At 35.5% G+C, this 13,829-nt stretch overlaps 1 protein-coding gene across 4 annotated transcripts in view; it reads left to right on the forward strand.

Annotated features, from left to right (window-relative positions):
- Nucleotides 1-13,829, forward strand: part of ZDHHC15 (zinc finger DHHC-type palmitoyltransferase 15) — a 149,214-nt gene that overhangs the window by 130,671 nt on the left and 4,714 nt on the right. For 2 of the 4 annotated variants that reach the window (XM_032387846.1, XM_032387848.1), the window contains exon 11: nt 7,052-7,126. The exons of 1 other annotated variant lie outside the window; for it this stretch is intronic. In XM_032387846.1, the coding sequence (XP_032243737.1) occupies nt 7,052-7,098 (47 nt within the window). In that variant the 3' untranslated portion in view covers nt 7,099-7,126. Of the gene's footprint in view, nt 1-7,051; nt 7,127-13,829 lie in introns of those variants that run through there. One more of the 4 variants, XR_004297480.1, reaches the window with a different exon arrangement.

A 13,829-nucleotide genomic window follows, 5' to 3' on the forward strand; every position in this document is an offset into this window, starting at 1 on the left:
TTAATTTATTTTTTATGGCTGAGTAATATTCCATTGCACACACACACACACACACACACCATCTTCTTTCTCCATCTATTGATGGACCCTTGGGCTGTTTCCATAATTTAGCTATTGTAGATTATGCTGCTATAAACATCGGGGTGCATGTATCCCTTTGAATTTCTATTTTTTGTATTCTTTGAGTAAATACCTAGGAGTGCAATTGGATTGTAAGGTATTTCTATTTTTAACTTTTTGAAGAACCTGCATACTATTTTCCAGAGTGGCTGCAGCAGTTTGCATTCCCACCAGCAGTGCAAGAGGGTTCCCCTTTCTCCACCTCCACACCTTTGCCAACACTAGCTGTTTCTTGTGTTATGGATTTTAGCCATTCTGACAGGTGTGAGGTGATATCTCATTGTTGTTTTGATTTGCATTTCCCTGATGATCAGTGATATTGACCATCTTTTTATGTGTCAGTTGGCCAACTGGATGTCTTCATGATTGAACAATACCTATCAATATCTTCAAGATAGAAAAATATCTGCTCATGCCTTCTGCCCATTTTAACTTGATTCTTTGTTTTTGGGTGTTGTATTTTATAAGTTCTTTGTATATTTTGGATACTAGTCCTTTATCAGATATGTCATTTTGCAAATATCTTCTCCCATTCCATAGGTTGCCTTTTAGTTTTGTTGACTGTTGCCTTCATTGTGCAGAAGCTTATTTTGATGAAGTCCCAATGTTTTCTTTCATTTCCCTTGCCTCAGGAGACATATCCAGAAAGTAGTTGCTACAGCCAATGTCAAAGAGGATACTGCCTGTATTCTCCTCTAGGATTTTTACAGTTTCAGATCTCATATTTAGGCCTTTAATGCATTTTTAATTTATTTTTATGTTTGGTGTAAAAAAGTGGTCCAATTTCATTCTTTTGTTTGTCACTGTCCAGCTTTCCCAACATCATTTGTTGAAACACTGTCTTTTTTCCATTGGATATTCTTTCATGCTGTGTCGAAGATTAATTGACCATATAGTTGTGGGCTCATTTCTGGGTTTGCTCTTCTGTTCCATTGATCTATGTGTCTATTTTGTGCCAGTACCATACTGTTTGGATCACTACAGCTTTGTAATATAACTTGAAGTGTAGAATTGTGATGCCTCCAGCTTTGCTTTTCTTTTTTAGATTTCTGTGGTTATTCAGGGTCTTTGTGGTCCCATACAAATTTTACAATTGTTTGTTCTAGCTCTATGAAAAATGCTGGTGGTATTGTGATAAGGATTGCATTAAATGCATAGATTGATTTGGGTAGTATAGACATTTTAAGAATATTTGTTCTTCCAATCCATGAGCATGGGATGTCTTTCTATTTCTTTGTGTCATCTTCAATTTCTTTCAAAGATATTTTCTAGTTTTCAGAGTGCAGGTCTTTCACCTCTTTGGTTAAGTTTATTCCTAGGTATCTTATGGGTTTGGCTGCAGCTGTAAATGGGATTGTGCCTTGATTTCTCTTTCTGCTGCTTCATTATTGGTGTATGGAAATGCAATATATTTCTGTATGTTGATTTTGTATTCTGTGACTTTACTAAATTTGTGTATCAGTTCTAGCAGGTTTTTTTTTTTTTATAGAGTCAGGTTTTCTATACAAAGTATTATATCATCTGTAAATAGTGAACATTTTACTTCTTCCTTGCCGATTTGGATGCCTTTTATTTCTTTTTGTTGTCGATTGCTGTGGCTTGGACTTCCAGTGCTATGTTAAATTACAGTGGTGAGAGTGGACATCCCTGTCTTGTTCCCTTCCACAGAAGTAAAGCTCTGTTTTTCCCCCTTGAGTATGATGTTAACTGTGGGTTTTTCAATATATGGCCTGTATTATGTTGAGGTGTGTTCCCTCTAAACCTACTTTGTTGAGGCTTGTTATCATGAATGGATGTTGAACTTTGTCAAATGCATTTTATGCATCTATTCAAATGATCATATGATTCTTATCCTTTCATTTATTGTGGTGTATCACATTGATTGATTTGCAAATATTGAACCATCCTTGTAACCCAGGAGTAAATCCAAATTGATCATTGTGAATTATTTTTTTAAAGTATTGTTAGGTTTGGTTTGCTAGTATTTTATTGACAATTTTTGCCTCCATGTTCATCAGGGATATTGGCCTGTAGTTCTTTTTTTCAGTGGTGTCTCCCTCTGGTTTTGGTATCGGGGTAATGCTGGCCTCATAGAATGAGTTTGGAAGTTTTCCTCCCATTTCTATTTTTTTTTAATAGTTTGAGAAGAATAGGTATTAACTCTTCTTTAAATGTTTGGTAGAATTCCCCTGGGAAGCCATCTGGCCCTGGACTTTTGTTTGTTGGGAGATTTTTTTTATTACTGATTCAATTTCTTTGCTCGTTATTGGTGTGTTCAAATTTTCTATTTCTTCCTGTTTCAGTTTTGGTAATTTATATGTTTCTAGGAATTTATCCATTTCTTCCAAATTGCCCAGTTTGTTGGCATAATTTTTTTCATAATATTCTCATAATTATTTGGATTTCTGTGGTGTTGGTTGTTTCTTATCCTCTCTCATTTGTGATTTTATTTATTTGGGTCCTTTCTCTTTTATTTGGTAAGTCTGAGAGGGTTGTCAATTTTATTAATGTTTTCAAAGAACTACCTCCTGGTTTCATTGATCTGTTCTATTATTTTCTTAGTTTCTATATCATTTATTAGTGCTCTAATCTTTGTTATTTCCTTCCTTCTGCTGGCTTTAGGCTTCATTTGTTGTTCTTTTTCTAGCTCCTTTAGGTGTAAGGTTAGGTTGTTGATTTGAGATTTTTCTTGCTTCTTGAATTAGGCCTTTATTGGTATACACATCCCTCTTGCAATTGCTTATGATCACCTCCCAAAGGTTTTGGACTGTCATGTTTTCATTTTCATTTGTTTCCATGTATTTTTTAATTTCCTCTTTAATTTCCTCATTGACCCATTCATTGTTTAGTAGCATGTTGTTTAACCTCCATGTATTAGTGGTCTTTCCAATTTTTTTCTTGTGGTTGACTTCTACTTTCATAGCATTGTGGTCAGTAAGATTGCATGCTTTCACTTCAATCTCTTTGTATTTTTTGAGGCCAGATTTGTGACCTAGTTATGTTGTCTATTCTGGTGTGCCCATATGCACTTGAAAAGAATGTGTATGCTGCTGTTTTAGGATGGAATGTTGTGAATATATATGTTAAGTCCATCTGGTCCAGTGTGTCATTCAAAACCATTGTTTCCTGGTTTATTTTCTGTATAGATGATCTGTCCATTGATAGTGGGATGTTAAAGTCCCCTAATATTATTGTATTATTATCAATGAGTTTCTTTATGTTTGTTATTGACTATTTTATACATTTGGGTGCTCCCATGTTGGGTGCAGAAATACATACAATTTTTGGATCTTCTTGTTGGATTGTCCTCTTTATGATTATAAAGGGCCCTTCTTCTTTTGTTACAGTCTTTGTTTTAAAGTCTAGTTTGTCTGGTGGCACCTGGGTGGCTCAGTCAGTTAAGCGTCTGACTCTTGATTTCAGCTCAGGTCATGATTCACAGTCCTGAGATCAAGCTCCACATCAGGTCTTCGCTCAGTGGGGAGTCTGCTTGGGATTCTCTCTCTCCTTCTCCCTCTGGCCCTTCCAACCCCCTCCTCACTCATGCTCTCTCTAAAATAAATATATACACCTTGAAAAAAATAAAGTCTAGTTTGTGTGACATCAGTACTTCTCTCGGGGCACCTGGGTGGCTTAGTTGGTTAAGCATCTGACTCTTGATTTTGGCTTGGGTCATGATCTCAGGGTCATAAGATCTAGCCTCGTGTCAGGCTCCATGCTCAGTGAGGAGTCTACTTGAGATTCTTTTCCTCTGTCCCTCCCCCACCTCTGTCTCTCTAAAATAAATAAATAAATCTTTTAAAAAAGTATTTCTCTCCAGCTTTCTTTTGACATCAATTTGTGACATAAATTTTTCTCCATCTCCTCACTTTCAATCTGCAGGTGTCTTTAGGTCTCAAGTGAGTCTCTTGTAGCCAGCAAATAGATAAGTCTTGTTTTTTATCCATCTGACACCCTATGTGTTTTGATTGTTTAGTGCATTTACATTCAGAGTAATTATTGATATGTATTTAATGCCAGTTTATCACTTGTTTTATCATTGTGTCCAGAAATTTTCTCTGATCCTTATTTTTTTTAAGATTTATTTATTTATTTTAGAGAGAGCATGGAGGGGAGGGACAGAGGGAGAGTCTTAAGCAGACTCCGCTGAGCATGGAGCCCAACACAGGGCTCCATCTCACAACCCTGAGATCATGACCTGAGCCAAAACCAAGAGTCAGTTGCTCAACTTACTGCACTACCCAGGCACCCCTCCTTTTTTGTCTTTGTCACTTTTGGTTTTTTTCTCTCCACTCAAAGAGTCCCCCTTAATATTTCTTGCAGGGCTGGTTTTGTGGTCATGAGCCCCTTTAGTGTTTGTTCTTCTGGGAAACTCATTATCTCTCCTTCTATTCTGAATGATAGCCTTCCTGGATAGAGTATTCTTAGCTGCCAATTTCTCCCATTCAGCACTTTTAATATATCATGCCACTCCCTTGTCTCTTGCCAAGTTTCTGTTGAGCCATTCCCAGCTAGCCTTATGGTTTTTCCTTTATAAGTTAAGGACTTCTTTTATCTTGTAGCTTTTAAGATTTTTTTCTTTATCACTATATTTTGCAAATGTAATTATGAAATGTCTTGGTGTTAGCCTGCTTTTGTTGATTTTGATGGGAATTTTGTGTGCCTCCTGGATCTGGATATCTGGTTCCTTCCCCAGGTTAGATACATTATCAGCTATTATTTCTTCAAATAAATTTTCTGCCCCCTTTTCTCTCTCTTCTTCTTCTGAGACTCCTATAATATGAATGTTACTGTGTTTGATAAAGTCACTGAGTCCCCTGAGTCTATTCTTGTGTTGCATAATTCTTCTTTCTCTTTTGTTCACCTTTATTACTTTTCATTCTTTTGTCTTCCAGGTCACTGATTCATTCCTCTGCTTCTTGCGGCCTGCTGTTCATGCATCGAGCCTGTTTCCAATCTTATTTATTGCATTCTTCTTTTCTGATTGATTGTTTTTTAACACTTTTATCTCTGTGGTAAGGGATTCCCTGATATCTTCCATTCTTTTCTCAAGCCTAGTGAGTATTCATATGATTGTTGCTTCAAATTTTCCATCAGGCATGTTATTTATATCTGTTTTGCTTACATCTCTAGCCATGGCCTTATCTTGTTCTTTCATTTAAGATAAACTCCTCCATCTTTGTGTTTTGTCTAAGTCTCTACCTTCATCTTTGTGTTAGAAAAGCCAGTTATATCTCCTGCTCCTGAATGTAATGGCCTTAAGACAAAGGGGTCATATAGTGCCCAGGGCCCGGGCCTTCAGGGATTGTCTCTGATTTGTGCTTCGTGTACTCTGCTGTTGTGTTTAGGCTTCTCTGTCCTTCAGGCCAGTCATCTGCAGAGGCTCTCCTTACCTCCAGTGGGCAGTGTTTGGTTCCTGTCCTGAATGAGGTGAGTTTTAACTAGGTGTGCTCTGGTCTTCTTGAGAAATGAGGTCTGACACCACCTCTACCAGAACTGAGACCCTGCAGAACTCTCTGGTTGGGAGACATGGTCTGGGCAAGGGTTTGTGCTGGTCTTCTTGGGGAGGGGCTCACCGCACTGGGACTGAGGCAAGTATGACTGAGAAGGGCAGTCCTACCAGTGTGCAGGGGTGTGGTGCTTGGTGTAAGCAAGTTAGACAGCCAGTGTTGGCACTGCTGTGTTTCCCGCAGGTGGCTCTGTATTAATGCTGATGGGCAGGGGAGGAAAATGGTGCAGGCCAGCTCCTTTGTCCTGGAGAGGCATCTCTGTGGATGTTGGCTCTCAGGGAGGTGCTCTGAGAAGAGTGAATAATCTCCCTTCTATGTGCCCCAGGTGTTCTTCAGATCATTGTTTCCACACCCTCTGCCCCTGCATTGTTTGCCTGCCTTCTCTCCAGGAGCAGCAAAGTGCCCTCCAGGCTCTGTCCCAGCCAAGCTTGCTGACCTTTAAAACTCAAGGCTTTAAACTCTGCTGTTTGCAAGAACTCATGAAATTCATCCCCTCCCCTTTTCCAAGCCAATGGCTTTGGGGAAACATTCTTGTACATTCCCCTGTGTGCCTCTCTCTCTCTTGCCCTTCTCCATGACCATGGCTCCCTCCCCTCTGCAGCACCCGTGATCTGTTTCTCCCCCAAACCTTGTCTCCCCACTTCCTACCTTTTTCGATGTGACCTCTTCTCTTCCTTTAGTTATGGAGTTTGTTCTGTCAGTCTTCAGTTCTACTTCTGGGGTATTTAGAATGATTTGATAGTTATCTCATTGTGTTCATGGAACAAGACATGCCTAGGGTCCCCCTATTCCACCTCCACTTTCCTTTCCCCCTGGCAACTTTTTTTATAATCTCAAACTGCCAAGTACATTACTATGCAAAGAGTATAAAGAAAGTGATTATCTGTACATTAAGCAAGCTGATTCAGAGTATACTTTACTTCCCCAAAATGCTCAGATTGGAAACAAAAACATTTGTGCCATAAATGATGTTGCTTGTTAATTCCAAAGCCTCTTACATTCTAGAGGCCTCATTCCTTTTTGAAACACAGCAACACCAAAGTACTTTAATAGCTATTTCGATTACGTCCAATCAAAAAACATGAGATAGGGTAATTTTGTGAGTAGCAAGACCCAAAGCATCCCATTAAAGCCAGATGATGTTGAGTTGTCATCACAGCTATCTAATACCTGCCAGTATTATAGATCAGATAATGCTTATAAATAAAATAATCTTATTTTATAGTACATCGACCTGATTACTCTTGGAATGTGAATATCTCAACTGATTACAAATGCTTTGGTATAGCACACCAGTCTTTAGAGATCTGCAGATATCTGCTGTCTACAGGGATTGAACAAAAAGGAAATATACCAGTGAATGAATACCCACCCATACAAGAGAAAGGGTCATTTGATCACTTTCACTTTTCAACCTACAGATTATCCAGAAGCTTCATCATCTCTCACTCTGGAAACAGAAACATAGCAGTTTACACATTTCCTGCATCTCTCAGGTCAGTATTCTGAGGGAGGCACCTAGAGTGCTAAGAGGCAGTCTTGGAAGCAGACTCGAAAAGAAGTAAGTTCTTGCTCTGGTGAACAAGATGTTAAATTCTTCACCCTCATATTATTCACACAAGCAGAAATTCTATATGTAATTTATAAACTTGACTAATAGCCCTTATAATGTGTTTCCCTTTCTGTAGACCTTACATAGAATTCATGTGCATAACACTCCATCTCCCAAAAATTTTTAAATTAAATTCCCATTTATTTACAACTTAAAATTAACAAATGCTAACATATTTTTAAATTTTGCTTCAAATTTTTATAGGTAAAAAAGAAATTATTGCCCTAATTTTTATACAAAAAGCACTGATTCTAAACATTTCCTTCAAAATGAAAAACCAAACTTGTAGAAATATTTGCAAAATACATAATAAACAAAATTTAACACCCTTAATTTACAAAAATCTTGCAAATCAGAAAGGAAAAAAATACAACCATTAGAAAATGGGCAATCAACAAATGAAAGTTAAAATGAAGAATAAACATGAAAACTGTTCAACTTCATTAGAAAGAAATGCAAATTAAAATAACCCAAAATATCAATTTTTTTTGGCTTATTTTCTTTTTTTTTTAATTTTTTTATCATATGTTAATCACCATACATTACATCATTAGTTTTAGATGTAGTGTTCCATGATTCATTGTTTGTGCATAACACCCAGTGCTCCATGCAGAACGTGCCCTCTTTAATACCCATCACCAGGCTAACCCATCCCCCACCCCCCTCCCCTCTAGAACCCTCAGTTTGTTTTTCAGAGTCCATCATCTCTCATGGTTCGTCTCCCCCTCTGATTTCCCCCCCTTCATTCTTCCCCTCCTGCTATCTTCTTCTTTTTTTTTTCTTGACATATATTGCATTACCAAAATATCAATTTTTGTCTACTAAAGCTACCAATTTTTATAAATTATAGTACTTAGTGTTGATAAGGACACGTTGAAACAGGTATCTTATATACTGCTGATGTAAGTTTAAATTCATACATCATTTTTATGGCAATTTAATAACATGTATAAAAACCATAAAGTGTTCGTACAATTTTATTTGATAATCAGATTTTAGGAATGTGTTTTAATGAAATATTCAGAGATCTGCACAACTATTCATTATCAATTTATAATAATACCAGAAAAGTAGAAACAAAACTAAATATCTAACAATAGAGGAATGGTAAAATAAATTACTCCATTATTATGATGAAATAGTTTGTACCATTAAAAGTAACTTCTTTGAGGGCGCCTGGGTGGCTCAGTTGGTTAAGCGACTGCCTTCGGCTCAGGTCATGATCCTGGAGTCCCGGGATCGAGTCCCGCATCGGGCTCCCTGCTCGGTAGGGAGTCTGCTTCTCCCTCTGACCCTCTCATGCTCTCTCTATCTCATTCTCTCTCTCAAATAAATAAATTAAAAAAAAAAAAAAAAAGTAACTTCTTTGAAGAATAATTAATAGTTATGTTAAAAAGCTGTATGAATGCAGTTTAATTTTAAAAGTACATTTTTATCAGCTTTATTGTGATATAATTCACAATACCATATAATTTGACCACTTAAAATGTACAATTCAGTGGTTTTTAGGATATTCACAGAGTTGCACAACCATCATCATAATTAATTTAGAATATTTAGAAACTCCATACTCTTAAGCAGTCATTCCTCATTCCTCCATTCCCACTTCTTGGTAACCACTAATCTACCTTTCTGTCTCTATAGATTTGTCTATTATGGACATTCCACATAATTCATGATCCCATGGAATTATATATGTGGCCTTTGATGAGAAAATATTTGCAAATCAAATATCCGATAAGAGACTTATATGCAGAATAATAAACTTTTACAATTCTATAATAAAAAGAAAAGCCAATTTTTAAAAAAATGACAAAGGATCTGAATAGATAATTCTCCATGTGTAAATGATCAATAAGCACGTGAAAAGATGCTTAACATTATTACCCATTAGAAGAATGCAAATCAAAACCACAAGATACCACTTAGGTGGTATCTTTTGGATCCACTAGGATCCAAAAGACAGATGATAATAGGTGTTGACAATGATATGGAAAAATCAGAAACCTCGTACATTGCTGATTGGAGTGTAAAATGGTTCAGTGACTTTGGAAAACAGTTTGATAGTCTTTCAAAATGTTAAACATAGAAATACTATATGATCCAGAAATTCCAGTCCTTGTATATAATGAAGAGAAATGAAAACATATGTCAACACAAAAATTTCTACATGAATGTTCACAGCAGCATTATTCATAATGGCCAAAATGTGGAAACAACCCTAACATGTATCTGCTGATAAATAGATAAATAAAATGTGACATATCCATACAATGGAATACTATTTGGCAACCCAAAGAATACATATTCCAACATGGATGAACCTTGCATTATAAAATTACATTTTAAATTTTAATTTAAAACTTTTAAGTATTAAAATATATTTATATGTAGAAAAACACTGAAAAGAAATATAATAAAAATATAAGTAAAAATTAAATTTTTACATGGTTACTCCCTTTTCTATCTAGCTTTGACTGGAGAGAGCCTTCAACTTCTCTCTTGCCAATATATTTTTGGAAGTATAATTAAAGTACAGTGTTATATTACAATATGGTTCAATTGTATACATTACTCAATGCTCATCAAGATAAGTTGTACCCTTGTACTCTTTATGTATTTCATCTCTCCCCCACAACCTTCCCTCTGGCAACCTCTTGTTTGTTCTCTGTATTTAAGAGTAGGGGGTTTTTTTGTTCATCTTTTTCTTTGTTCATCTGTTTTGTTTCTTAAATTCCATATATGAGTGAAATCGTATGGTATTTGTCTTTCTCTGACTGACTTATTTCACTTAGCATCATACATTCTAGGTCTATCCATGTTGTTGCAAGTGGCATTTCTTGCCAATATTTATATTGCCCTAACTCCATTGCCTCAGCCAGAAAAAAAATTCCAGATTCAGTCCATCTGCCTTCTCCATTCCTATACTCAGGCTGCTGAGAACTACTACAAAAATAACACAACTGATTATAAATACTGATTGCAACTTTTTACAAAAAACACAACTGAGATTACACATTTGTGATCTCCAGCCTAAACTGGCTTGAAAAATCTTCACTACTTACCTCCTTACCAGTGTTCTTTCCTCTATTAACCACAACTTCATACAGTTTCTCATATCACTCCTATCCCTTATCATAATGAAAGTCCTAACACATGCAGTAGTGCTAGAAAAAGATATAAAGGCACTCTGGTAAAGAAAAAAACTATCCTGATTTGGAGATGACATGATTGTCTACATAGACAATTCAAAGAATCTACAAAAACTCTTAGAACTAATGAGTTTAGCTAGTTCACAACACATAAGATCAATACACACAAACATCTATTGTGTTTCTATACACCAGCAATGCACAATTGGGAAACCAAAATTAAAAAACACAGTACCACCTACAATAACTCCCGCAATTAAATAGCTAGATATAAACCTAACAAATCATATATAAGATCTGTATGCTGAAACCTACAGAACACTGATGAAAAAAACCAAAGAAGCCCTAAATAAATAAATAAATATACTATGTTCATGAGTCAGAAGACTCAATAGAGTTAGGATTTCAGCGTTCCCCAAATTGGTAGAAGTTTTAATGTAATCCCAATTAAAATTGTAGCAGGATTTTTGTAGATATAGACAAGCTGATTCTAAAATTTATATGGAAAAGCAAGGGAACTACAATAGCCAAAAAAAACTTAAAAAGAAAATCAAAGTCAGAACACAAAATCTGTCCAATTTTAAGACACTATAATTCCACAGTAGTCAAGACAGTGTGTTATTGGCAAAAGGATAGACGCATAAACCAATGGAACAGAATAAAAAGTAAAATACAGAAATAGACCCACATAAAGATGGTCTGTTGATTTTTACACAAAGATGTAATGGTAATTCACTGGAGAAAATACAGTCTTTTCAACAAAAGGTGCTAGAACAACTGGACATCACTACAACATGTGCACTTCACAACATAAAAAAGATGAATTCAAAATGGACCATATACCTAAATGTAAAATATAAGACTATAAAACTCTTAAAATGTAGGAGAAAACCTTTGTCACTTTGAGTTAGGCAAAGTTCTTAGATATGACATCAAAAGTAAAATACATAAAAGAAAAAATTTACAATTTAGACTTGAACAAAATTTAAAATGTTTTCTCAAAAGAATGCTGTTAGGAAAACAAAAAGACAAGCCACTGACGGGGAGAAAATATTTACAAAATACGTATCTGATAAAGGACTTGTATCCAGACTATATGTAAAGTGCTCTAAAAGCTCAAAAATAAGACAACAAACACCACAATAAAAAATGGGCAAAAGGTTTGAATGGATACTTCACCAAAAAAAGTGGAAATAAGCACAAGAAAAGATGCGCAACATCACTAGCCATTAGGAAAATGCAAATTAAGACTGCAAGGAGAATCCTTTACACTCATACTGGAATGGGTAAATTTAAAAAAAAATAGTGATAATTCCAAGTGTTGACAAGGATGAAGAATAATTTGAATTCTACATTTCTGGTAGGAATGCACAATAGCTCAGCTACTCTGGAAAACTGTTTGGCAGTTTGTTATAAAGTTTCTTATAAAGTTAAATATACATTTACCATATGGCCCAGTAATCCCATTCTTGAATATTTCCCCTAGAATAATGAAAACCAGTGTTCATGCAAAATTAGTATATGAAAATAACAGCTGTATTCTATCTGAGATGGTGGTTACAAGATGATATGCATTTAAATTTAAAAATTAAACAATAAAGCAAAAATTTTTTAAAATTCTGTCATGCTTCTCTCAAACTTCCTACAATTTCTTTCCTTCCCCCCTATCATCAGGGAGGTCTTGTTGAAATAATATCTTCCCAAACTTTGCTAGGTTTTTTCCTGACCATCACATTAATCTAGTCATTCCTTAGGAAATCTATCCATTCCTTGGCTAAAGAATGTGTGTATATATAATATATATGAAATATATAATTATGTATATATAATATATAATTATGTGTATATATGTATACACACAATATACATATTATATATATACACATATATACATATATATATACACACACACTCACACATACACACACACACACACTGACAACTTACTAAATATGTTTCTCCAACCCAGGACTCTTTCCTGAACTCCAGACCTGAATAACTAAGTGCCTTTCAATGTCACCCAACCAAAAACCTATTTCCTGTTTTGTTCCCACTCCTTCATCTTCCACCCACATCCAATTAATCACCAAGGTGTGTTGACTGTGTTTCCTAAATATCTCTGGAAGCTGTGTACTTTTTTTATACTGATGACCATGACCCCAGATCATGTGTCCCCTATATTGCTGTAGTAGCCTCTTAACTGGTTTCCCTGCCTCCAGTCTTGCCCCTCGTCCAATCCATTCTCCATATCGCAACTAGAATAATGTTAAAAACTCAAATCTGTGTAATGACTTTCATTGGCCTCAGCATAGTCTGAATTCCTTAACATGGTTTATAGGCCCTTTCATGATCTGGCCCCTGCTCATGTCTCCAGTTTCATCTCCCATGATTCTCAACTCCGAAGCTTCCTCTCCACTAGTTTTATCCCTACACCCTATGCTTGAACCACACTCTACTGCTTTCAATCCCTCAAACATACCCCTGCTGTTTTCCATGGTTGGGATGCTTTCTCAGCAGCATCCCACCTCCTCCATTCCAGTCTCCTTCATGTGGCTGTATAATATTTTTCAGGTTTCAGCTTCCACATCATTTACTCAGGGTACATCACTGACTGACCTACATAGCTGAGCTCTATGTCCCTTCTGGATGCTACCATAATAACATTATGAGAACACTTTTATTCTGTGTTATAATAATTTATTTTCTTGTCTGTCTCCCGCACTAGATTGTAAGCTCCTTGAGGGCAGGGACTATGTCTGTTCACATTTTAGTGCCAGTCCCTAAGACAGTGCCTGGCACATGGTAAGTATTCAATAAATATTTGTTGAATGAATGATGAGAAGGAGGGAGAATGAAAAACAGTCTCTGAGATCATAGGTCATTATTTTTCTCTATTCCTTTCTATATTTTTCAATTATTCTATGATGAATATGAATTGCTTTTATAATAAACACACTAGAATTAATTTTAAAGGTATATTAAACATAACAAAAAAGAGAAGAAACCATGAAGAAAATTAAAATCACCTATAATTCCACCACCTAAAGATAATTCTTGTTAACATTTTGTTGTATCCCTTCCAATATTTTCTATGAATATATTTTTTAAACATTGAGATCATATTGTGTTCGGTTTTGAATTCTGTATTTTTCCTGAATGCCAATAGTAATTTCCCATTATATTAAGGTATTGTTGTTTATTTAATCAATTTCCTACTTTCCAACATTAAGATTTTATCCAATTTTTCACTATTATGAATAAGGCCATCAATAATGTCATTGGATATTAATATTTTTTCTCATTTATAATTATTTTCTTAGGATAGAATCCTAGAAGCAAAATTACTGGTATGAACTTAATTTCAAAGAGTCTTAAAATATATGGCTGAATTGTTTTCCAAAAAGCTTATACTAATAACAGCTACTTCAGTGCCTA

The sequence above is a fragment of the Phoca vitulina genome, unplaced genomic scaffold (assembly GCF_004348235.1).
Source record: "Phoca vitulina isolate PV1807 unplaced genomic scaffold, GSC_HSeal_1.0 scaffold51, whole genome shotgun sequence".
NCBI classification, from domain to species: domain Eukaryota; kingdom Metazoa; phylum Chordata; class Mammalia; order Carnivora; family Phocidae; genus Phoca; species Phoca vitulina.